The sequence below is a fragment of the Heloderma suspectum genome, chromosome 4 (genome assembly GCF_057233095.1).
Source record: "Heloderma suspectum isolate Gila_16-S chromosome 4, 16-S_ref, whole genome shotgun sequence".
Lineage (NCBI taxonomy): Eukaryota > Metazoa > Chordata > Lepidosauria > Squamata > Helodermatidae > Heloderma > Heloderma suspectum.
The window spans coordinates 109,939,886-109,967,117 of NC_139461.1; the positions used below are offsets into that span (position 1 = coordinate 109,939,886).

Genomic DNA, 27,232 nt, shown 5'->3' on the forward strand with positions numbered 1-27,232 from the left:
TTTCCAATCTGATTTCTCAATTGACTGGGATTTGTATATAATAGGGTTGCAAGTGTGGATCAATTTAATCTGTAGATTAATCAATTAAAGCATTGTCTAATCAGATAGCTACAAGCGGAACCTGCAATGAAATGTTACAGTGCTTCCCCGCTTTTGTTCACGACCCCAGAAAGCCTGGAACGGGAGCCTTGTAGTGCTGTTCAGGCCCCTCTGGTGAGGAGGTGAGTTTCAGTAGTGGGACACCTCCCGCACGCCCCAGTCAACTATTGAGATCTTGCCCAGGGCTGTCAGCTCCAAAGCTGAATGTATTTTATAGGTATATAGCAGGTGGACCCATTTTGCTTCCAAGCTTGAGTTTGTGATTAGAGGGAATTATACATTTTAGTCATTTGTTTTGAGTTTGAAGACCACATTTGTTGCAGGTTTTTGGAAGCTGTACTGTAATACAAAAGAGCAACAACACACAGAAAATATTAAAAATGGCCTTTTAAACAGTGAACGGTAGTGTTTGTATATTGTATATTGAATTGTAAGTTATCCCAGTGTCCTCCAATATATCCACAAGAAGGAACCTTTATTGAGATTTCAGTGCTATGTTAATATATTCGAAGTGAATAAATGGAATAACTGACAGACGTGCCTCTGAGAAAGAGTCCTGTATTTTCTGGTGGTGCCCCGCTGCTTGCAGTTCAGGACTTTTTTGCTCCTCTTCTGTTTCTCCAGATTCATTTGCTCCTTCTTTCATCACACACTCTTTCTCACCAGTCCTTCTACCCACATAGTTACAAACATTTTTACAATTAATTTTTTATTGTAAAATGTCAACAAAACAAAACAAAAAGGAGGAAAAGACACCCACATGGGCTGCATGGTTTGTTCCTTGTAGTGGTTCCTTGTACCAAAGGGGTGGGGATGTCAGAGAAATCTGCAGTGGATTCAAATTACTTCGGCTTTCTTACAATTTGACCTGCCAATTCCACAGTGGACCAGCTTTTTCCAAGTCATATGCATTCCATCTACTTCTGGACCATTTTTTTTTTAACTTTATGGAATTTTATGCAATTTTTTTTCATACAAAAATAAGAATGTGTTGGGAAAATATGTAAATATACATGCAATTATTATTTTTTAACCACAATGTCTTACATCTCTGATCTCTCTTCAGCCTCTGCTACGTAGCAAACTTTTCTGTGCGTGTGTGCACTCTGCTTATTGAGCTAAAAAAAAATCGTGTGCCAGCAAGTGTTCCATAAATTGCAGTGGACGTTTTTGTGGACTTTTCTGAAGGGAGGGGGAGAGATCTGAATCTGTAAATGAGCAGATGGCAGACCCAAAAGATGCCTGACAATTCATGAAACACAGACAGAACACTTTACACAAAATCCATACATCCTTATGAGGGGTTGTTCTGTGGAAACATAGGAAAATGCCTTTCACCTAGTTGGACTATTTTTCTGTCAAGCCCAGTAGGGTTTACTCTTGACTGACATGGTTCTCCAGAATCTCAGGCAGAAATCTTTCCCATCACCTGCTACCTGAGCCTTTGAACTGACATTGGCAGGAAATAAACCTGGGACCTTTCTATATTCAAAGTATGTAGTCTACCGCTGAACTGTGGTCCCTCCCCCAAAAGCATGTGGATGTCTGCCTTTCCTAAGGACACTTGCTCTGTGCTACAGCATCTGAGAGAGAGAGAGAGAGAGAGAAGGAAACGTTTATCTATATATGCTCAGAAATATATATTCTAGTAACTATACATTTCATGTGTATCAAGTGCACATGAGCTACTTAAGCATAGCCAATTTTCCAGGTAAATGATAAAATTACAGCAACCCTGCCATTGACTTTAATGAAATCAAGGTAGTGGTAATTACCCAGTTCTTATCAAGACACAATGTATTCTGAAGGTAGCTTGTCTGTTAAATTCAACATAGGCTCTGGACTAAGTCCTAACAGCGTCTTCGTTGTGAAAAAGACATTGACAGCTCATTCACACTTGAAAGTTCCCATGAGCTGAAAAAAATCATTCTACCTCTGAAGAGTAATATGATATTTTGCAGTGGGGTGGGGTGGGGGGGAAGTGGATGATGTTTGAACAATCCCTTTTGCATGTGTTCTCAAGTCTGAGCACCTTTTGATCTCTGATTCAAATTCTGTTAGGTGTTGCCATGATATATTTATCATGACATAAGCAACATTATTGTCAGATGCATCTGTCTGTTGTTCTTCTCTTTGAAATATGAAAGCATTTATATCCAATTAAATAGTAAGCAAACAGCAACAAAAAAAGATAGCCAAGACAAAATCAAGGGGCTAATTTAACCGTTGATGATTTCTCAGATTGTACTAGGCACACAAACTTAAAAACTAGCAGAAGCATGCCTATATACTAGTGAAATGTACATCATTTATCTTCAGCATAGAGGGCTCCTCTGTTGCAAGGACTCGGGGTGGGGGTGAGAATAGGACACTGTTTCTGTATCTGCTCTGTTGCTTGTGCTGCTTTATAAAAGTTTATTTAAATTTACAAACCTTCATCCACAAGGTTTATTAAAAGTTTATTAAAAGTAAATTTAAATTTACACTCTTCATCCACAGGTTCCTAGGGTGGTGTAGGTAACATGAAAAACAAACAAATCCAATATAAAAATCATACAATTACATATTTGAAAGCAAACAAAAACAAATTAAACAACAATAACTCTTCAACTAGCAAGCCAAACAACAATCAATTCAGTTCTCTCTCTCTCTCTCTCTCTCTCTCTGTGTATGTATATGTATGTGTGTGTGTGTGTGTGTGTGTATATATATATATATATATATATATATATATATATATATATTAGAATTCTAAAATATTAAAATGCCTGGGCAACTTGGCACTGAAAAGAAAACAAAGACAGTGCCAATCATCTCTCCTTTGGGAGGGTATTCCAGAGTTGGGGTGCCACCCCAGAGAAGGCCCTCTGCTTTGTAGATATGTAGTTTATATTTCCTATTGATGGTATTTGGAGAGGGGCCTCCTCCAAAGTTTTTAGTGCAAAGGCAGAATAGTATGGGAAGAAGTGATCCTTCAGGGATCTGGGCCCTAAGCCATTTAGGTTTTAAAGCACTTTACATATTTATAAACTAAAGATTTTTTTTTTTAGACATTGTGAAAGTGTCAAAGGCTACAGACAAGTGCTTTATTGAATGGTCCCACAAGTCACAACACAAGGAAAGAAAGCAGGCAAGAAGACGATCTTGGCTGGATGTCTTGAGGGCACTGTAGAATATTGTAGCAGGTTTCAGCTAGGGCTGAATTGAACAATCTTGAAATCAGTTCTTCACCTCATTTTATCCAGCATGATTTTGGGGTGAAAGGAGAGGGAGTTTTTAATTGAGTCCTAGGATAAGGTCTTTAATCAGGTCCTAGGATTTCCTATTCTTGATTGTTAAAATTGTTTAGATATATGTGTGTGTGCATTGTCCATTTATACCTTTGTGTGTAAATGGTTTTTATATGATCTACAATATTGCATTTTAAAGGTTTTTAATTAGGGCTGTGCACCTCTTTGGTCCTAATCAGATCGAGGTGATTCAGATCAAAGTGGTCCAGTTCTGAAGCAGGTCAGTATTGGGCCGAAGCAGTCCAAAGTGGGTTGGATCAATCTGAAGCACTTTGGACTGCTTCAGCCTGATTCGGACAGCTGCCTGCCCAGCTGCATGAGCTCCCTGCTCCTTACCTGGACCCGTGGGTAGGGATGGCGGAAAATTTCTCCCCGAAATTTCGAGGGGCCGAGCGCCAATGTGTTCGGCCCCCCGAACAAGTTTCGGGGAGAAATCCTCCGCCCCCCCCGCCCCCCGCCCCCCCCCCAGGACGGGACTTACCTTCCCTGAATGTCCCTCCCAGCGGCGGGTCCGGCTGGCGGTTTGTCGGGTGTTCGAGCGGGGCAGGAGCGGCAGCCGGTCTTTTGACCGGCTGCCGCCCCCGCCATTGCAATAAAAGAAAAAAAAAACAACAACGTCCCCTGATAGGCTACGTGACGATTCACATAGCCTATCACGGCTAGATTTGCAAAGTCAGCCGTGGGACCATTCAATAAAGCACTTGTCTGTAGCCTTTGACACTTTCACAATGTCTAAAAAAAAAAAATCTTTAGTTTATAAATATGTAAAGTGCTTTAAAACCTAAATGGCTTAGGGCCCAGATCTCTGAAGGATCACTTCTTCCCATACTATTCTGCCTTTGCACTAAAAACTTTGGAGGAGGCCCCTCTCCAAATACCATCAATAGGAAATATAAACTACATATCTACAAAGCAGAGGGCCTTCTCTGGGGTGGCACCCCAACTCTGGAATACCCTCCCAAAGGAGAGATGATTGGCACTGTCTTTGTTTTCTTTTCAGTGCCAAGTTGCCCAGGCATTTTAATATTTTAGAATTCTAATATATATATTATAGACACTTTTTTTTAAGTCCCTGCACAGCCCCATTTTTAATCTTTGTAAACCGCCCAGAAAGCTTTGGCTATTGGGCAGTATAGAAGTTGAATGAATGAATGAATGAATGTTTAGGGTGCTTTCAGGGATGGGACATTTACTGTGTTAGTGTTGCTGCTTTTTTTTTTTCTCTTACTGTTAAAAAAGCCTACAGTCAGGGGCAGAAATTGGAACAAGGATAACTTTTGGCACTTGGCCTCTGTACACCACCACATGGAAGTTGAAAGGAAACACACCCAGATGGGAGCGAAGTCAGGACTTTCAGCTGTAATTCAAGGGGTATGACAAAAGTGGAGCACTAACCATTCAGGAAGGACAGCCAGTGGCATACACCCCCCCATCGTTGGTGGCTCATAAGTAATGGAACGAATGGCTGACAAGCAGCTGCATGGCCAGGTCAGGTGTGGCCTGTTTCCTGGGTACCCCATGACCAATCAAGCAGATAAAAGGCCTGGAGGTGGTTCTGAGTGTTACATTTGCATGTGGTAGTTGTTCACTGGAACCCCCAACATGAGGTCCAAAGAGGTGTCCGTGAGAGTGAAGGAGGCCATCATTAGGCTGAGGAAACAAAACAAACCCATCAGAGAGGTAGCAAAAACATTGGGAGTGGCCAACACAACAGTTTGGAACATCCTGAAAAAGAAGGACTTAACTGGCAAGCTCAGCAACAGCAAAAGGCCTGGAAGACCACAGAAGACAACTAAAGGGGATGACCGCAGAATTCTGCTCATGGTGAAGAGGAACCCTTTCACAACATCTAGCCAGGTCAAGAACCCTCTTGCGGAGGTAGGCATGTCATTGTCAACATCTACAGTCAAGAGACAGCTTTATGAATGTAAATACAGAGGCTTCACAACAAGGTGCAAACCACTGGTAACGCTCAAGAACAGACAGGCCAGATTAGCCTTTGCCAGCAAACACCTAAAAAAGCCTTCCCAGTTCTGGAATAAGATTCTTTGGACTGATGAAACCAAGATTAACTTGTACCAGAATGATGGGAAGAGAAACGTATGGAGAAGAAAAGGAACAGCTCATGATCCAAAGCATACCACATCATCTGTCAAACATGGTGGAGGTGGTGTTACGGCATGGGCATGTATGGCTGCCAATGGAACCGGGTCACTGGTGTTTATTGATGACCTGACTGCTGATAAAAGCAGCAGGATGAATTCTGAAGTGTATAGGGCTATACTTTCTGCTCAGATTCAGCTGAATGATGCCAAACTGATAGGACGCCGCTTCATATTGCAGATGGATAATGACCCAAAACATACAGCAAAAGCTACCCAAGAGTTTCTCCAGGCAAAGAAGTGGGCTGTTCTTCAATGACCAAGTCAGTCACCTGATCTCCACCCACTAGAGCATGCTTTTCACTTACTGAAGACAAGACGGAAGGGAAAGACCCACAAACAAGCAGCAGCTGAAGGCAGCTGCAGTAAAGGCCTGGCAAAGCATCTCGAGGGAGGAAACTCAGCATTGGGTCATGTCCATGGGTTCCAGTCAGGGGCGTTTTTTTTTTTTAACTTTTCTTGTAATGGCGGCGGCAGCAGCCGGTCGAAAGACCGGCTGCCGTCCCCGCCCCTGACGAAGACCTGCCGAACCGCCTCCGGGAGGGACATTCGTGAAAGGTAAGTCTCATCCCGGGGAGGGGGCGGGGGGGCAGAGAATTTCTCCCCGAACAACCTTCAGAGGACCGAATGCGTTGGCACTCGGCCCCCCGAAGTTTCGGGGAGAAATTCTCCCCCATCCCTAGTTCCAGATTTCAGGTAGTCATTGACTGCAAAGTATTTTCATCCAGGACAGTATTCAAGGCAATCCTTAAGTTTGAAATGATATTGGTCTGTTCCATTACTTATGAGCCACCAACAATGGGTGTGTGTGTATGCCACTGGCTGTACTTCCTGAATGGTTAGTGCCCCACTTTTGTCAAACCCCTTGAATTATAGCTGGAAGTCCTGACTTCGCTCCCATTTGGGTGTGTTTCTTTTCAACTTCAATGTGGTGGTGTACGGAGGCCAACTGCCAAAACAGGTATCCTTGTTCCAATATTTCTGGCTGTGACTGTACTTGCTGCTGCACCGGGACTTCATATTTTTATGTTATTTTACAGTTAAGAAACCGAAAAGCTGGTGGTGGCAGCTGGAGTATAGACTCCGTCCTTTGCCACAGTTCTTCCAAGAAAGAGCTTGGGCACGGAATAATTGTAGCGTGGCCCAGCATCATATTGGGAGGAGACAAGGTGGCAGTGAGGGCTCCCTGCTCCAGCCATCATTGCCAGTACAACTAGGTGGTAAAAAGAAAAAAAAAGGTGCTGGTGCCACTGTCCACAGGAGAGTGTGGCATGTGGGTAGGTTCTTAGAGAAAAACAGGAGAAAAGCAATGCCACTGTTGCAAGCCCCACATCCCCCCCCCCAGCCACCCAAAATATTTTGCCTGCTAAAACAGGGTTGGGCAACTTCTGCCCCTTCAGATGTTTTTGCATACAATTCCCATCCGCCCTAGCCAGTATAGCCAATGCTGAGGGATTATGGAAGTTGTAGGCCAAAACATCTGGAGTGACACGAGTTGCCTACCCCGCCTTAAAACCATTGAAATGGCCTCTCTGATTTGCTGCCCTAAATTGGGGTGAAACATTGAGAGACGTCATTATGGCACAGCCCTAGCTTCAGTCCCAAAACAGTTGAGGTGAGGGTTAAAGGAAGCTTACCAAAAGTGTTCTGGGATCCCTGCATATATATGGAGCAGTTGGGCGAGGGAAATCCATCTCCCGCCCCATGTATATTTTTTTCTGCCACTACTGCATCTGCAAAGAGCTGTCCAGTGGACCTGTTTCGAGTGGTCAGGGGTCTTTTATTCACTAGCCCACAAGAGGAGAACTTAAACCTCTCAACAGCCCACTGTGAACAATTTGCTCAGCATTTTGCAGACAAAATAGCTCGGATCCACTCTGACTTGGATGCCATAGTTGATACAGACCCAATGGATGTAACTTGGCCCCTGTTTGTCCAGTGTTGTTGGATACTTTTCAGTTTGTACAGCCTGAGAGCCACCATGTGTATTCTAGATCCTTGCCCTTCCTGGCTCATAAAAGCAGCCAGAGGTGGACTGGCCAAGCCAAGTGGGTATGTGGAGTGGTTAATGCCTCCCTTAGTCAAGGCTGGATTCTAGCCTTCCTGAAGGAGGCAATGGTGAGACCTCTGTTAAAAAAGCCCTCCCTGAACCCTGCCATTTTGGATAATTATCAGCCAGTCTACAATATTCCATTTTTGGGCATGATACTGGAGTGTGTGGTGGCCTCCCAACTCCAGGGATTCCTGGATGAGTCAGATTATCTAGATTCATTTCAATCTGGATTCAGATCTGGTTATGGGACAGAAACAGCTTTGGTCACCTTGGTGGATATGCCAGGAACTAGACAGGGGAAGTGTGTCCTTGTTGGTTCTGCTGGACCTCTCAGCGGCTTTCGATACCATTGACCATGGTATCCTTCTGGGCCGCCTTGCTGGGATGGGACTTGGAGGCACTGTTTTACAGTGGTTCCGTTCCTTCTTGGAGTGGTGGACCCAGAAGGTGGTGCTGGGGGACTTCTGTTTGACTCCCTGACCACTGTGGCCTGTGGTGTTCCTCACGGTTCTGTTTTGTCCCCCATGCTATTTAACATATACATGAAACCACTGGGAGAGGTTGTCCGGAGTTTTGGGGTTCAGTGTCACCAGTACGCTGATGACACCCAACTCTACTTTTTCTTTCCATCTAATTCCAAGGAAGCTGTTGTGGTGCTAAGCTGGCGTCTGTCGGCAGTAATGGGCTGGATGAGGGCAAACAAAATGAAGCTTAATCCAGACAAGACAGAGGTGCTCCTGGTCAGTCGAAAGGTAGATCAGGGAATAGGGATTCAGCTTGTGCTGGATGGGTTACACTCCCCCTGAAGACACAGGTTTGCAGCTTGGGTGTACTTCTGGATTCAGCCCTCCTGGACGCCTAGGTTTCACCGGTGGCCAGGAGTGCATTTGCACAGTTAAAGCTAATGCGCCAGCTGCGTCTGTTCCTTGAGATGTCTGACTTGGCCACAGTGACACATGCCTTAGTCACATTCCGTTTGGATTACTGTAACGCACTCTACATAGGGCTGCCTCTGAAGGCTGCTTGGAAATTTCAGCTGGTTGAAAGAGCTGCTGCCAGACTGTTGACTCGGACTGGCTACAGGGAGCATACAACTCCTCTGCTAAAACAGCTTCACTGGCTCCCAGTCTGTTTCCAGGCACAATTCAAACTGCTGGTCATGACCTATAAATAGGGATGTACGAAAGTCACTTACCTTTTAACGAAATGTGATTCGAGGTGGGGGGGAGGCGCTCTGTCCCTACCCCTGAAATTCTGGCCGGGGGGGGAGGCGCTCCGTCCCTCCCCCCAAAAATTCTGGCTGGGGGGAGGCGCTCCATCCCTCCCCCCCCCGAATCCTGGCCGGCTGGGTCCGCAAATGGTGGCGGCTGTAGCCGCCACCGTTTGCGTCCCTGCAGTCAGCCGTGATAGGCTACGTAAATGTTTACGTAGCCTATCACGGCTGAGTAAAAAAAAACCACCACAAACCGCGCGTACGCAAATGGCGGCGCCCATGGGTGCCGCCATTTGCGTTCCTTATTTTGGCATGTCTAGTCTACGTAAACATTTACGCAGACTACGGCAAAAATGAGGGGAACACAAATAGCATAGATGCTACGCTATTTGCGTTCCCCTTATTTTCGCTGTAGTCTGCGTAAATGTTTACATAGACTAGACGTGCCAAAATAAGGAACACAAATGGCGGCGCCCATGGGCGCCGCCATTTGCGTACGTGTGGTTTTTTCTTTTTTACTCAGCCGTGATAGGCTACGTAAACATTTACGTAGCCTATCACGGTATTTTTTAAAAATCTAGCCGTGATAGGCTACATAAATCTTTACGTAGCCTATCACGTTTTGTTGTTGTTGTTGTTGTTGTTTTTTTACTGGAAATGGTGGCGGTGGCAGCCGGTCGGAAGACTGGCCGCCGCAGCTGCTGCTGTTGAACCACCGCCAGAGCTGCTGCCGCTGCTGCCAGGAAGATTCGCCCAAGGTAAGTCCTGTCCCGGGTGGATGGGGGGGTGGCAGACCGTTTCGCCACCAATTTCGGGGGGCCGAATGCGCTGGCATTCAGCCTCCCCGAGATTCGTGGCGAAATTCTCTGACATCCCTACCTATAAAGCCCTATACAGCTCAGGTCCAGGTTATCTGAACGACCGTATCCTCCCCTATGAGCCTGCTCGTGCCCTGAGATCTTCAGGGGAAGCCCTTCTCACGGTCCCACCACCATCACAGGCTTGCCTGGTAGGAACGCGGGAGGGGCATTCTTGGTGGCTGCCCCAAGGCTCTGGAACTCCTTTCCCAGGGAGGCATGATTGGCACCCTCCTTAGTATGTTTTTGCAGGCCTTTGTTTGTTCCGGCAGGCCTTTGGGGATAGTCTGGACCTGATGGATATGATGGATTGATCCTATTGTTTATATTGTTGTTGGCTTTTTTAAATTCTAAAATTTTATACTATTTTAGTATTATTGATTTAATTATATTTTTAACTTTTGTATATTTCTATTTATATGTTTTAACTGTACATGTTTTTAATGTAAATCCGCTTTGAGTCCCAGTATTGGGAAAAAGGAGGGATATTATTATTAATAATAATAATAATGATAATGATAATAATGATAATAATTGATTTCCCAAATAAAAAGGAAAGAGAGAGAGAAAGCTTCATTGGAGTTCATGTGAGAGATACAGTTATCAAGCGCCAGATCTACACCTTGTGTCAATATCATTACAATCTCATAATGGCAACACTATACCCCTCTTGCGCATTTATACCTCATAGGACACACAATGACATTTGTTGCACTATATTGGATAATGTGGAATAAAAACGGGAAATAACACTGCAAAAGTGGTATATTGAAAGTGTAATGTGCCCCAACAGTTATCAGTGCACTTTACTCCCACTTTAAAGCAGTAGTGTAGATCTATAGCTGCAGTCCTGTGCACACTTAATAGAAGTTGCATTGAACAGATTGAGATGCATTTCTGAGCAGACAGACTTGGTGTCATGCTGAAAGAGTGCTTACTATGGGGTATGACCGAGCCAAAGCATCCCATTTCAAGGAAAGCACATGCTTAACTGTCTCCCATTGTAGATTAAAAACATGCACACTGACAAATACCTTCATGCTGGCTGGCTCATGCCCTGCTCTTCCTTTGTCCTATGGCCTCGCTTTTAATACACCCCATTTGGTTTCAGTAAATAATGATTGCATCTACTAGAGGAATAATAGTAAAAGCTTTAAACAGTTGCGTGGGTCTTTAATGGTAAATTTGTTTTGACAGAGCTGCTTTGGAAAGGCATGAGCCATCCCAAAGTGATGCTAGCTGACAGTGCTTTGCTGTTCCTGGAGCAAGGAAACATGTGGAAGGAATTGTTCTTTTACATTTCACAGCTTGTCATTTCCTCCACAGGGCGACCTTTGACCCCTCTGAGAGATTCTGACACCCATAAGGGAAGTATTCCCACTGTTGAAAAGGAAGTGGGAAAGCAGTTTAATGCTGTGAGAGGTTGGGAACAGTGCGTGTCAAAAGAAACTCGGAGGAAAAGAAAGGACCCGCTCTTGAAATGTTTCCAGCAGGTTAGAGCTTTTATCACGCCAGATAATTTGCTAACACTTTGGAAAAAGATTTGCTTTGCATATGTATTTAGATCATGAAAACACACATCTCCACACCCTCAGTGATATCATCTGTCAATTATTTCACCAGGCAGATGAAGCCATGGCCAAGTTTAAATCAAATGTGAAGGATCAAACAGAGCCCCAAAGAAAAGGTACAGAAAGGCCTTCTCTCTCTCTCTAAAATGGTTTTTTTTTCTTCTTCTAGGCTCAATGTGTTTGCAATTACAAGGTGTGTGTGGAATGTACTGACAACATCAGATTAGGCTTGGTGTTTCTATGACATTTTTACATCCTTTGCATTTTATTTGGCTATTTATATTTGTGGATGATGGCATCTCCCCCTCCCCCCTTTTCCTCTCACATTGGTATTATTAGCAACATCCCTTGCTAATAGAGGTCTCCTTCCCAAATTACTTTTTCCTATTATCATGCTGAATACCATTTTGCAGGTCAAACGAATAGAGAAAGGTCTTGGTCTTCCAGAGGCCAATGGAGAAAATGTTTTCATGAAAACCAGTTCCAGTGGTGGCTAGCCAGATGCCTCTGGGGAGCTTATAAGCAAGGCAGGAAGGCAAGAACCCTTCCCAGTTCTTAGTCCTCAGCATCTAGTATTCAGAGATACTGGTGCTAAGTAAGGATGTATGAGAGATTCGTTTCGCTTCCTTTTTTGATCAGGATTTACCCAGTTCACACCTCCCAGACTGAACATGGATTCAAATGAAATTTATGGTCAAAGGCTGTGCATTTCAGAGCTTGCAATGTGATTCATGGACCCTCCAAAAATGTGTTGTACAGCACGCGTACATTTGGAAAACGTGCACGAAAAAATGTGTACTTTTGAAGAATGCTCACAAACATTACTTAATGGGAGAAGAATCCATACATTTCAAAGGTGTGCACAGTTGAGATGGACATTTGGAAAAATATGCACACATTTTCATATGTAAAGGAAAAAACACATGATCATGATCTGCTATAGACACGAGATGGAATGAGCTTCAAGGTAGACTTTGGAGGACTTCAACAAATTCAAGTTTTGCTTGTATGCACATCCCTAGTTCTAAGCAAGGAAGTTTCATCGAACTATCATGGTTAATAGTCTCTGATGGATCTATACATACATATGTCCTTATTCCTTGGGTTTTTACCCAGGTCCAAACTTAATTCTTCTTTTTACCAACTGCCTGTCCCTATTATTATTTATCTAAGTAGTTTCTAAAAACCTCATTCTATGATGCAAAATTCACTCACTTAAAAACAAAGCAACTAAGAGGCCTGAGAGAATAAAAAGGTCTTTCCCTGGTGCTAGAAAAATATCAGACTTAATGCCAGATGAGCCTCTCTGGGGAGAGACTTCCAAAGTTGGGTCACCACAACTGAAAAGGTGCTCTCTCTCATTCATTCCGACCACCTGATTCCTGAAGGTGAGAGGACCTGAAGAAGGCCCTCTGAGGAAGACCTTAATAGCCAGAAGATCTTAATAGAAGATCTTAATTTATATTGTATAGTGCCCCTGAAGAAGGGTTTGTAATCGAAATTCATTGGGCTCAATAAGCATTATTCTGTGTACTTGGAGGTTTCCTCCTTTCTTTTCCTGCTTTTAGCATCTTCAGTAAAAGTGTCCATTTTCTTCTTCTTCTGAGTGAAACAGTTCGCAGGACTCTTACTTCTGGAGAGGCTGAGACTCAGTAGTAGAGCACTGCATTTACAGCTTCCCAAGTTCAGTCCCTGGCACCTGCAGTTGAGAGGATCTGGGGAAACACCCCTTTCTGTCAACATGGATAGCTGTCACCAGTTAGAGAAGACACCACTAGATTAGATAGACTCATGTATGACAAGCAGATTCCTTCTAGAGTAGAACCTCAAGAACAACTCTGTTGGTAAGGTGGAGTGGATTTGGAGGAAGGAGCTGAATCTCAGTGATGGAGCAATGATTTGCCTGCAGAAGATCCCAGAGCTGGGAAAGATCCCCATTTGTCCAAAACCCAGGAGAGCTACAACCAGACAAATGAGACATTATTAGGACTGATGGACCAGCCAACAGACCCAGCTTAAGGCGGCTTCATATGTATTTTCATTTATAGCTAGTACAGGTTTGTGTTCACCTGTGTGTGGCCTCTATGAGCTAAAAAGCCTATAGGTGTTCTTGCAAGAAGGCAGGAAGAGTTCCTGCTCCCCCATTCACCAGACCAGCATAAAAAGCAGCACAAAAGAGAGACCTAACACTGGGCAGATCCCCAGACCAGAGCTGGGTTCTAACAGCAGCATTACATTATCCTGCCGTAATGCCCCAGCTCCAGGACTCTTAAACTGTATCCTTGTTATATACAAGGTGGCCCAAAAGTAAGTATACAGTTGTTTAGAATGTTGATGGGAGGGGGAGAGAATTTTCAGTCTTCCAGTACTGCTTTAGAATCCACTTTCTTTGTTCTTGACTCAAGTTCGCTGCCATCATTCACAATATCAGTAAAAAAAAATAAAAAACTAAACAACTGTATACCTACTTAAGGGCCTCACTCCCCTCACTCTCTACACTTAACTGATTTAACTGTCACTCCCTGCCACTCACTCTTCCCAACTGTCATTCTGACTCCACCCACACATTTTCTACTTACACATTCTCTCCCCCTCCCATCAACATTCTAAACAACTGTATACCTACTTTTGGGCCACTCTATAAATGAGCACAGTGTTGCATATCATTTGGGAGCTTTAAGAACTCCAGTCCTGTTCATAGGAGGGTCCAATTTCAAGGCTCACTGCAGGTGGAGATCCCAGCAATAATTCTGGAGCTACATCTGGAGCTGGAGTTCACTGATATATTATGATCTATTATTTATGATAGGGATGTCAGAGAATTTCTCCATGAATCTCCGGGGGGCCGAATGCCCCCTGAAATTGGTGGAGAAAAGGTCCACCCCCCCGCCCCCCCCGGGATGGGACTTACCTTCTGCGAATGTCCCTCGTGGCGGCGGCTCCCGGCAGCGTTTCGGCTGTGGCCGGTCTTCCGACCGGCTGCCTCCGTCGCCATTTCCAAGTGAAAAAAACAAACAAACCTACAAACGTGATAGGCTACGTTAAGATTTACGTAGCCTATCACGGCTAGATTTTCAAAAAACACCGTGATAGGCTACGTAAAAGTTTACGTAGCCTATCACGGCTGACTTTGAAAAACAACAACAACGCGTATGCCAATGGGCGCCGCCTTTTGCGTTCCTTATTTGGGCACGTGTAGTCTACATAAATATTTACGTAGACTATGGCAAAAATAAGGGCAACTCAAATAGCCCATGGGCGCCGCCATTTGTGTACGCGCTTCCCCCCCCCCCAAGTCAGCCGTGATAGGCTACGTAAGGATTTACGTAGCCTATCTCGGCTGACTGCAGGGACGCAAACGGCGGCGGCTATGGCCGCCGCCATTTGCGTCCTGGCAGGAGACGAGATTCGCGGCCGGGGAGACCCCCTCGACCAGAGTTCTCCCCCCCGGCCAGAATTTCGGCGGGGAGGGACGGGGCGCCTCCCCCCCACCGCGAAGCAAGCTGCGGGACCAGGTAAGGGACTTTTGTCCATCCCTATTTATGAAACTAGTGTAAAGCCCATGTCACCACGGGTGCTAGTAGTCTGACAATGATTGGATGAAAGTATGTTTGGCCATTTCCCTTGGGACTGGAACAACTTTCAGGGGGCATTTCCTTTTTTCCCTCCCTCTACCTCTCTCAACTTTCCAATCATGTCCCGCATCAGCTTCCCTTCAATGAGCACCCCAATAATACAACCTCTTCTCACTACATTAAAGCAAGCCTCCACCCACCATAGCAAACAGGGTCTTCCAACCCACCTCTCTCCCTCTCATTCACCCACACAATTAGCCTCCCTCTTTCCAGTAAGAACTCCCTCCCATTACAGGAAAGCATAGACAGACCCATCCCTCCTCTATTGCAGGGAAAGGGGGTGTTCCAAGTCCCCCCCCAAGAAGCCCCCCCCCTTCACCCGTGCCTGACAAACAAAAGATGAGATGGGAGTGGGAGAGAAAAGAAAAAAAATGCCACCTTTCTTTCACCTGCCTTGGGCCACAGGCCACAGCCATCCAATATGGCACCAGTCTTGTGTCCTGCCCACTTCTACCACATTGCCCCACCCACTACCCCCTCTTTCTCACACAACACATATACACACACAGGGCATCATGGGAGGAGCAGCAGCAGCAGTTTGAAACAATACAGTCTGAGGGCAACCAGCAACCAGCCCAAGGCCTAGCATGCCCCATGAAGCCTGCCTGTGACGCAAAATGAATAAAAACCCAAACAGAAACAGGAAAAAACCAAAGTGGGAGGATGCAGTTAATGGAGGTTGATAGACATGATGTCAGATCAGGCGCTGTTTGGCATGTTGTTTTTAAAAAGATCATTTAGCATTTCTTTAAGTTTCAGGTTGAAAACATGTGATGTCGGATCAGGCGCTGTTTGGCGGGGAGCAAATAAAGCGGCACTGAACTACGGAGCAATAGGAGACTCTTTGGTGCAGAGCAAATAAACATACTGTTTTGCTATTAAAGCTCAAACTTTGAACTTTTTCAAAGTTTCAAAATATACTGCTCAAGCTTCAGTTTAAAGAAAACAACAAGCAAAATCAGTGGGTAGATCTCTAGTAATAAGCATTTTACTTATGTGTTCTTATATAGCTATTTGTTTCTGATGAACTATAACTGTAATCATGAGCACAATAATGTACATTCAGAGCCAATTATGGTGTTCAGAAAAGGCTTATAAGAGGCTCTCCCAGGCCCTCTGTGCCATCTCAGAAACCCATGATTTCATGGGACTAAGACAATTGCAGTTGCTCAGATATAGGGATAGGGGAGAATTTTGTTCAGTTCATATATTGATATAAACTTACCAGATTCACACTTCCCAAATCAATATGTGAACTGGAACCTAGTGTACTTCAGTATTCCCACTTCTCTGGATTTTATGATGCAGTTTTCCAAACAAAAAATGCTTACAAAAATGTATATGTCAGGAAAAACTGCACAAAAATTATTAGGCAAAAAACTGCACAAAAATATTAGGGAAAGAAATGTACTAAAAAAGAGAGGATTATATAATGGGAAACTGCTTGCAAAAAATGCACATACAAGGCAAAAAATTATTAATTAAAATTAAATTATTAGGCAAAAAACTGCACAAAAATATTAGGGAAAGAAATGTACTAAAAAAGAGAGGATTATATAATGGGAAACTGCTTGCAAAAAATGCACATACAAGGCAAAGTGAGTACAAAAATGTGTACAAATGTACAAAAATCCATAGGATTTTTTTTTTTTTTAATTCTCAAACTGATGAAACAAAGAGAAACTGAAATGGACAGATTTGCACATCCTACTCAGATATCTAGGGACAATCCTTGCAGGATTGTAAGACTTCAAAATGTACTTGTTTGAACAGTCCATGATATCAGAGACATATAGAAAAGCTAGGACATTGTGGTCAAGACAAGGCTAGAAACTTTGTGTGGTAGCTTCAAGGTGCAGGGAGCTTTTTACTTTTTGATTACAGGAGAGAAATGTTCAATATGCAGTCCTGCTACTGCAATCTGAAATGATACGTACGTAGGAGGACTTTACCATACACTGTTATCTGATCATTTGAAATCAGCTTTACTCTTGTAAAATCAGTGGGCTCCATGATTATAGTTACAGCAAAGTAGGCAATATTGGATTTTTCTATCCTTTCCTAAGGAAGTAGAAATATTTATGTTTGGGTATGGTTTATAATTGTCCCTAGACCTGTCAGTAGGATTTTCAATTTAATTACAATTTCTAGTGCAGCTGTTCTACTCTTTCTATCATTCCATAGTTGATAGGGCATCTAATTAGCACTTTATAGCATTTTGCGGTCAATTATAAACTGTTATAAAAAGAGAGAGACCACAGTTTAGCAAAGACGAACTGTGCAATTCTTGTTCTTTTCTTGGAGAGAATTTTTACATAGCATTTTGTAAGTCACATTTCCTGTCTAGTAACTATGAAAAACTCCTATGATTAATTTTAAAAGAAAAGAAAAGAAAGTAGACTGGAACCATTAGATGTCTTTCTGATTACTGACCCTATTAAAAACTTCTTAAAGTAATAGATAGGTTTAATTCCTCAAGCCAAAGGGGGAAAAAAAGCATCTTAAGAATTTTACATATTTCTTATATTGATGTGCCTATAGAAAGAGCAAAAAAAAAAAAAAATCCAAGAAAGAAGCAAAATCTCTTGTATTGCAAGTTTTAAATGTACCAAGCTAAGGTTTACTTAATTAGAACCTCGAGGCAATAAAGGAAGCCTTTTTTAAATTCTGTGAATCTTAATATGCTAAATAATGCAAAGCTTCAACTCTTCAAGCATGAGACACACATCTGGCCGCTTAACATTTAAATTACAGGAAAAAAATCCCTTTTACTTCTATGGTAATTTTCTTCAGGAAAAGAATGGAAAATGTATTACAACTAAATTTAATTTCATTTTAGATTTTCATCATGTTTAATTGCACAGCAGATTTTTGCAAGCATCTCTTTATTTTATTTATGACACATTTTCTTTTCCTCTCCTGTATTTTTTATTGATCTTTAATTTAAGCAGCTCCTCACTGTTTATGGCCGCTGAAGAATTACATTGTGTTCTACCAGGAAATCTATCTGGAGTTAAAAGTAATGAGCTCAGTGATACAGAAAATAGAGGAAAGAATACAAGCTCAAAAAAACCTCCATGAATTAAAGCACAGCAACCCACAAGAAAATTATTAAGCAACAGTATTCAATTTGTTTTTAGCTTCAACTTTTCACTCAGGCAAGCCAATCCTATTCCTTCCTTTCTTTCTTTCTTTCTTTCTTTATAGGATGTTCTAGTGCTGGGATGAATCTGCACATAGCAGTTATACCGTTATCATACCATTATCATAACTATTGGTTGGTACACATGACACCAATGGGCACCAACAGTTACGATAACGGTATGATACCGGTATAACTGCTATGTGTAGATTCAGCCCTTGAGAGGTAGGAACACACTTCCAAATTCTTTTTTTTTAATTTCAGGAAATGGTGACACAATGATACAAATGACGTAGCGGCTTTTAACTCCAGTCAGTTGCCTCCACCAGTGTGGTACAGGAAGTAGTGCTCAGCTCCTAAAACAGGAAGAATAAAGACGAGCAAGCCCCTCAAACAAAAATGCCCCTAACCTGTTGATTTGCTTTTCTCTGTAGGAGGCCATCAGTGCCTTAAGGTCATCTTCAGAGGACTTTCCTTGCGTACCCTCACCATCAGAGGTATAGCAGATGGTAACCAGGGAATGGGCCTTTTCTGTGGCAGTGTTTCAGTTGTGGGAAAACCCACCCCAGGGAGGCTCACCTTAATGCTGCTGCCACCCCAGGACATTATGCTGCTTGAGGCGGAGGAGCAAATGGCGCATGTCTCCCAAGTCAAGGCAGGTCCAATTATTTTAGTTGAGGTGAAAAAGAAAATGCCACAAACACATCTTTCCCTCCCTGGCAGTAAAAATATCATAATGATGAATTTAAAAGCTTACAGTTTGCTTGCCCTTTCATGACCCCCCAAATCACCCACCCAACACAGCTGCCTTACTCTGCCTAATGGTCTACTTTGCCTGACGTCTACTTTGATGTCAGTTCAGCATCAGGTGATGGTTTGTTTGTGTGTTTTGTTTTTAAATCTCACAGGCATTTTAATAGTATGTTTGTATCTACATTGTTGGTTTTATGCTTCTCTGCTGCTGATTTTATCGTTGTGTTTTATAGTTTGTTTTTGTTATTGCTGTGTTTCATATTTTGCTAAGCTTTGTTTTATTATTGTGTGTGTGTGTGCGTGTGCGTGTGTGTGTGCGTGTGTGTGTGTATATATATATTTGTAAGCCACACTGGGAAAGTTCCTAGAAGCATGAAGTAGAAATGCTTTGAACAAATAAGTAAACAGTCCTGGGCAACTAGGTCACATAAGGACCAGTGGTCCATGCACATCAAAAGGTGCATCCAACCAGATTAGTGGGGCCAAACAAAGTGAGCATCATAGTGCAGATCAGGATGTGCACCAGCTTCGCAAGCAGAAAGTTGCTTCTTCCTTGCTGTATCAGGACAAACATTTTCAAATTGGCACAGGCACCAGAAGGATTAGAATGATAAGGCATTCAGATGGCACCCCCCCCACGTTCAAAGAAAACATGAGGCAGTTGTGTAGTCCTGCCCCCTGCCCCCAGTGCATTCAACATGCCTCAGAAAGGGCTTTATGCATGTACTAAAATACCTGCAGGCTTTGCATGTAAATCTTCTCCACATGAGACCAGAATCCCTCCTTGTGTGGAGAAGCTGTATGTGGATACATTGGCATTAGCCAATACATGCTAAATGTGCAGGCGGTATGGGCAGGACCACTGGGCGACGCAGGGACAGGGCTAGCCCATGTGGCCTCATAACCCTCCTCATTTATTCCATGAATATATGGGAGGCTAGTCCTGAACCTGCCTTATGTCATTCGCTCTTAGCAATGGCAGTGGCGCTAGGTAATTGCCACGATCCTCATGCAACCACATTTGACCTGACCACACTTGATGTGTGTAACATATACCTGTGCAATTAATGTATGTGCTTGCATTGTTAAATGTGACTCAGGGAAGACAGGCTTAATCAAGTGTTTGGGAGTAAGTGAAAGGTGGGTGGGGCTTGTGTGTGAGTGTGTGTGTGTGTGTGTGTGGCTACTGAGGCTATAAAAGGAGAGAGCTGACAGACAGTTAGTCAGATAGGGCCTTAGGGACTGAGGAAGCTACATCTAGAGAGTGGGGTTTGGGGTATAGGATTTAGAATGGGCAGAGCAGGCAGGTGGGTTAGGACCAAGCATAGTTCGATTAATAATAATATAAACTCTTGTATTAAATAAATTTTATTTGTTTGTTTTTAACTACAAAATCCCACATGTTGGTTTGTCTTATTGAGCCACCATTAGAAAACATATTTCTTTGTTACTTCTCCTGTATTTGGTAGTGGGAACCAATTAGGCATATTGAGCGTCTCTTTAAAGAGGCTGAAGCTGTGCGTGTGTCAGTGAGGACAACTGACCCAGCAGAGGCAGACATCCTGAGAGGGTTTTCTTCTCAGTTTCATCAGGTGGAAGCTGGAGAAGGTAGAACCCAGGGCAGAGGCATCACAAATGTGATAGGAGGGGAAGAAGCTTATTTTCCTATTAACAACAACAACAACCGTGTGTGTGTGCGTTATTGCTTGGAAAATGTGACCTCCCTAACCGAAGCATGAACTTTATTACTGACATTTGGGTACCTTGTCTACAACTGCCTTTGAAAAGGCATCCCTTGCAACAATTGGTTAAGTACTTCACATTTCTATGCAAAACAAATAAGGAACCAACAAGCAAGCAAGCAAGCAAGCAAGCAAACACACACACACATAATTTTGAAGAAAAGAACAACCCTGTTTCCTTGAATTTTGGGGGGGTCTTTGACATTAGGAACAACAGGGCACACAGTATACTGTGCCTGTTTGTATTTATTTGATTGCTAGTTCCAATTTGTGGACATTATAAACAAGTTCATAACATATACAGCAAAACAGGCAGTATTCTTGAGGCTAAATATATAAATTCTAAATTATTTAAAAGTTGGTGGTCTGGTTATTTAAATTGTCTTTTGAGTCATTGTTTTAATGGCGTTTCTCTCTCCCCCCCCCCCCGCCCCTTCTCTGCTTAGGGAATGACCCATATACAATCAACTCTGGTTATTCTGATAAATATTGTGATGTAGTCTCAGTGAAAGAAGCCCATGGCATATATTGCAAAGTAAGGATTGCAATCTGAACTTTTTAAAATGTCTGCCGTCTATTTCTTTTAATTACTATTCCAAAAAGCACCCTTTCTGTTATGCATCTGGCAAGTTGGGAGGAAAACAGCTGATGTTTTGTGAACTCAGCAAAGCCAATAAAACTTTTTATGGCTAGGAGCACACCTTTCTCCGGCGCTACCAAAGACTTTGGCTAAATAAATCTCTTTACAACATACCTGCCAATCTTTTAAGTGGTAATTGGATGGTTATTTCCATTGATGATTTTGCTGAAGTTTCATGGTTTACTGGCCCTTTTCACTTCTGTCTCTACCTCCTTCCTTCAGGAGATTGTTTGGGTTTGAAAGTCATGACATGACAGTGAATTCGATTAATGCTTTTTTGGTAAAGGACTGAACTGTAAAGAATTTCATTGAAACAGTCACATCTTATTCCAATTCCAATCTCATACACTTATTTTTGTCTTCAAAAATCTTGAGCTTGTATTTGATAAAGGAATTCTTGTCTGCAGTGTACCTAATCCCTATTCTTTAATGAAAATACAGTTAAAAAATAACAGAAATCATTTTGGAGAATGACACAAGCCAGATAGTTTGTTTTCAGATGGGGCCTTGAAGAGATCAATAGAGGGGAGTAGCTTATTATCTCATTAGCGGTTCTTCACCACAGAGTAATGGTGATCTTGGCCAACTCTTTCTTCTTCCCTGCTCTGTATAATACGTAAGACTTCTTGGGGCATCAGGCCAATCATAGCAACACAGTGGTTGTTGTGATGAGCCTGTTTCCTCAGGCAGGAACTCATCCTGAAACTCTTAAAGCTATCAGATGTCTGTACAGGAAAGCACACGGAAACCAGGTTTGGTATGAGAGAAACTTGGTAGTATTAATAAAGTACCATTTCATTTCTTGCAGTGCCTCCCACTTCCACACTGCTCAGGGGCAATTATTATATTTATATTTTCATATTTAGAATATATTAATTCATTTATGCTAATATAGTATTATAATATTAATTCATCAAATAAAATCATATCACAGTACTAGTAATTAATTAGTGTTTATTATAGTTTTACTTTTTAAAATTTGGTTTGGTTATTTATTTATTACATTTTTATACTGCCCAATAGCCAAACCTCTCTGGGAGGTTCACAAAAATTAAAACCACAAGTACAGCATAAAAGCAATATAAAATATAAAAGCTTAAAACTACAGTATAAAAGTACAACCAGCATAAAACCTAGCAGCAATGTAGAGTTTTAAAATACAGTAACAAGTTTAAGACAGCAGACCCAAAAGACTAGAATGCTAACATTCCTACTAAAATAAAAAGGTCTTCACCCTGGCACCAGAAAGAGTACAACATAGGTGCCAGCGGAAACTCTCTAGGGAGCCATTCCTCAACTGGGATGCCACAGCAGAAAAGGCCCTCTTTCTGGTAGCTATCTGCCTAATTTCCTTTGGCAGGGGTTCCCAGAGAAGGGTCACTGAAGATGTTTTTAGGGTTCAGATAGATACATATGGGAGGAGATGATCCTTCAGGTAACCTGGCCTCAAGCTGTTTAGGGCTTTAAATGTTAACACCAGCACTTTGAATTGGGCCCAGACATGGACTGGTAGCCAGTGCAGCTGGAAAAGTACTGGCCTAATCTAATGTGATTTATACTGGCATTAGGTGGACACCACAAAGATTTGCAGAGGCAGCATAATAAATAACAACTCAATCCTATTCATGTCTACTCAGAAGTAGGTTCTGTTGAGTTCAATGGGGCTTGCTCTCAGGTATGTGGGTATAGGGTTGCAACTTAAGGATGCACGATTAAGCACTCAAGTGTGTTTGATTTCAATGGGATTTAAATGCACCTAATTTTCTCTGAGTCATGTCTGTCCACTGTCTTTTTAAAACAAACAAACAAACAAACACCCAGAAAATGAAAGTGTCCTTTCTGGAGGAAAGTGTAATAGGCACACTTGGAGAAGGAGTGATGTTCGGAGCTATCTGGGGGACTTTCATGTCTCAACCTAATTACTGCTGTTTCTGTTCTTCTGATGTTTTGTTGGCCTAAAGAGGAAAGTGGTGACATCTTATTTGATGTTGTTCAGAGCATTGTGCTGCATGTAATTAAGTTATTAACATATTGCTATTAAAGGACACAAAGTGCTTATGCCCATGCAATCATTGTGAGAAAGTAAATGCTTCTTGGAGCCACACCCTCATGCCTTTGACTTAAGATCTGGTTTTGAGTCATGTGCATGATCAAACACAGCCCAGTGAAGTTCATGTGTAATCCATTTTAATGCCTTTTTGCTTTGCATCTTGAACACTATAATTCTGATTCATACACAGCTTGAAGAACATGTGTCAGCACTTTGCACATGCAGCTAGTTCTGAAATCTTAAATGCCTTGTAGTCATTTATTTATTTATTTATAATACTTATATGCCACTTAATATAGTATTCACACTATGGCTGATTTCAGATGATTTGAAAGATCTGGAATGGCTAGCAGCAAACCTCAGGTACACAGGGGAAGAAGATTAGATGTGTCCACTTCTAGTCAGCAGCAAACCACAGTTTGCTGTTGTACCTGAATGCAGCAAACTATGGTTTATTGAAATTATAGTTTGCCACAAATCAGGATCCCAAACCAGGATCAGAACTATGGTTTGCTTTAACTAGAAGTCCTCCCTTCATATGTGGATGAAGGAAGAAGGGAAGAGGGAATCTGTGAGGACAAGGCTTGCTGCTGATTGTTCCCAGTCCTCCAAACCATGGTTTGGGAAATCATCTGAATGCAGCCTATCTAGATCCAGTAGTGAAAGCAAGCTAATATGGTCAGATATGGACTACTGATATAAAGTTTAACACTGCTGACCATAACCTAAGCTTCAGAAGTTTCAGAAATGATTGATTGACTGTTTAATGAAAACATTTATTCCCTACCTTTAATTTAATGAATGACCAAAGTGTCTAAAATTAATATTGTTAAATACCCACGAAAAAATATTATGAAAATGTGAAGGAAAAAAGAGCAAAATTATGCAATAAAATCCAACAGAACTCAACAGAATAAACAAGTAGAGTACCATCAAATCAACACATGAAAAAGTACAACTATAGCATAAAGCAACGAGGGAGCCACAAATGGCCTCAGAAGTCATTCCTATTTTGCCAGGTGAATAGGAACATTCAGGGAAGGAGTAAAACGAACTTTCCTAGATAGGCTGTTCTGTCAGTTTGGTTTCACCAATGAAAAAGTCTGTCCTGAGTAACCATGCACTGCAGCTCTGATGATGGGGTCACCCAGAGAAGGTCCTTAACCTGTGCGTTTAATTAATTCATTAATTAATTCATTTGTATGCCTTACATTGTACAATGTATGTAGCTTCAAAATACAATCACGTACAAAAGATAGAACAACCAATTTAAACAGCAAAAGATGCAGCAGAAGAAAACTGTTATGAGTCAGATTTTTTTTTTTCTGGCAGTATAAAAGGAGCTTAAAAGTCTTGGAAAATAAAAGTCCCTTCACCTCATGCCCAGAGTACATCAGAGTAGATGCTAGGTAAGCTCCTTGGGAGAGAATTCCAACACAGGGGTGTTACAACTTAGAAAGCCTGCCTTGCCAGTTGCCATCCAGTTTACCTCAGATGGTGGGCGTACCCCAAGGAAGACTTCTACAGATAATATCTACTCCCAGCCTGTACAGGCAGGCTGCGAGTAGATGGTCCAAATACCCAGATCCCAAGTCATGTAGACTAAAGATTGGTACCAGCACCTTGAATTAAGTTTGGAAATAGATTAGGAGCTAGTGGAGCTCTTTAAGCACTGGTGTGATAGGTTCTGAATGCCCAGTCCCAGTTAGTAACCTCTCAACAATGTTCTGCACCACCTGTACTTTCTGGGCAGTCTTCAATATACCATATATACTCAATATGCCATATACAACAGATGGCAGTAGCTTAGTCTGAAAGTTACCAGAGCATAGTTAACCATGGCAAGGCTGTCTCTGTCCAGGAGAGGCCACAGTTAGTGCAATGTCCTCAGACAGTAGTAGGTGCTCCATAGAAGGTGTTCCATGCCACAGATGCCAAACTACCCACCAGTGGTAACCATTGGGGGAGGGATTCAATATCAGATTCAGCTTTCTTGGCTGTCGTCCAGTCTATTATGGGACCCAGACACTGATGACATCTCACACCAAATCCCCAGAAGATATTACTCAGCAGATTCCTGTGAACCTTTAAAAGCATGGGGGACAAGACAGAACCCTGCAGGATCCCAAAGCACAATTTGGGTAGCTTCAAATTATGTTCTATCCATGTTCTCGGAAATACTGTCAGATGATGTGGTGGCACGGCTTACTTTCTAAAAAGACAGGTGCCGTGGCTCAGGCCTATAGGAGTCCCACCCACTGGCAGGAAGCCTTGCTCTTAAAATTTGATGTGAGTGGTGACATAAAAATTATTCAGTTGTGTGGGGGAAAGGAATTCTATACATGCTCAGATGTACTTTACTATATAATATTACCATATTCTTTTCAAGGGATGTTGCCAAAGGTGGAAAGGGTAGGACTACAAAATCAAGAGTACTTGACAGAGGGTTTTCTCCCCACTTACACGACTATCTAGACCACCATGCAATATCTAACAGTGTGTGCATTTAAGTTATACAACGGATTTCAAACAGCAAATACAGTTCCATGTCTACACATATCCAGATTGCACAGTATCTGCTCTAAAGCAAAATTGAACAGGTGCGAAGGGTCCAACAGTCAGGGTCTTATTCCCCATTGGTTTAGTCAGTCTTTAGGCCAACAAAACATTGATGAATTGGGCACACTTACAAGGAACCAAGATGAAAGTATGGGAGTCGATGCTAACCAAATTTCCTTGCTAGTTGTTGTCAGTGAAAACCTTGACTCTGCATTGCAGAGTTAACTGGATTATTTTTGAAAACATATAGTCATTCTCAAATGAAGCCATTCAAATAGGAATGGCAAAATCTCCACTGTTTAGACCATTTAATCTTCCCTGTTTATGATCATTATTTGTAGGTGAATCAGAGTGATCCAAGGAATGCACATGGCCACAGAAGTCCTGGGATCAGGCTAGATGCTGATGAAGCAGCATCATGCAGTACATCTTATCTGGAGGAGTTAGAGAAACACAGATTCTCTGTACGGTGAGCAAAACAATATTTCAGAGTTTGTTTTTGGTTTACTCATGCAGAACTATGTAAAATGTGTTTGGGAGGGTGAAAAATAGAGGCAAAACTATCTAAGGGAACATGACAGTTGAAACAAGTGGTGATTTAGTACCAGGGCTGTTCATCATTTCTAGAATCAGAAAATACATTTCATTTCTTCTGTTGCTGGAAGTGATGCCGTTTGAATAAGCCATAAAAAATGAGTTCCTGGCCATTTGTGGTTATTAAAGACCCCCGGGCACTTCTTTGAAAGGAATAGCTGCTAGAGTAGCAGTTCTAACCACAATATTCTTGCCAAATCCTAATTTTATATTCTGCCTGCCTCAGTTTTGCCTGGGGTTTTCATTCAGATAAAACATGCTGCCTCCTCCTCTCTTTCCTTCCTCCTGACACAAAAGTGCTTGCTCCTCCTATAAGGAGGTCATAATCAATTCAAACCTGACAATTGGGGGGTGTGGGGGGGAGCTGTAGCTCCTAGATTTTAAAAAGAGGAAAGGACCGCTATGAGAGTATGTGATGGTGTCACCTGCATAATACGTTATGCATATTGTAAAAGGCCATCTTATACATGTCAAAGCAGAAGTGACTGATGTTTCCAAAATGTTACCACCCCCTTTTTTCTGCCTAATTCAATAGATTCGAGGTGCATGCTTGCCGTGGCAGTTACAGTTTTAAACAATCCCCACTGGTGCCATGTGGATCAATTAAGATCAACGTTAAGGTTATTGCTTTCAGAATCTGATAATTAACTTATGAGTGGGGAGGCAGAAGTTTGATCAGAAAGCCAATGTTTGTGATTGTTTTGTAGGAAGATGATGATGATGAAGAATAATGGCTGGCCCCCTGGCTCCTAGCCCATCCAAGATTCATCCACTGGTCCAAACGTGTTGTTTATCATGACATTTTATTTTATTTAGTAATAAGGTTAACAAATTAAAAGCAACAGAAAGAAGAACGTACATAATAATATATT

At 42.3% G+C, this 27,232-nt stretch overlaps 1 protein-coding gene and 1 long non-coding RNA gene across 4 annotated transcripts in view; one reads left to right on the forward strand and one right to left on the reverse strand.

Moving 5' to 3' along the window:
• LOC146347279 (uncharacterized) overlaps positions 1-27,232 on the forward strand; it is a 275,533-nt gene that overhangs the window by 123,834 nt on the left and 124,467 nt on the right. For all 3 annotated transcript variants that reach the window (XM_084848123.1, XM_084848122.1, XM_084848121.1), the window contains 4 exons: positions 11,001-11,167; positions 11,298-11,361; positions 20,964-21,052; positions 26,108-26,235. In XM_084848123.1, coding sequence (XP_084704249.1) covers positions 11,001-11,167; positions 11,298-11,361; positions 20,964-21,052; positions 26,108-26,235 — 448 coding nt within the window. The remainder of the gene's footprint in view (positions 1-11,000; positions 11,168-11,297; positions 11,362-20,963; positions 21,053-26,107; positions 26,236-27,232) is intronic.
• LOC146347280 (uncharacterized) lies at positions 10,831-15,360 on the reverse strand. The gene is made up of 3 exons (XR_014789861.1): positions 15,259-15,360; positions 14,157-14,265; positions 10,831-13,203 (listed from the first exon to the last, which is right to left on the reverse strand). It is a non-coding gene; the product is annotated as an uncharacterized LOC146347280 (long non-coding RNA).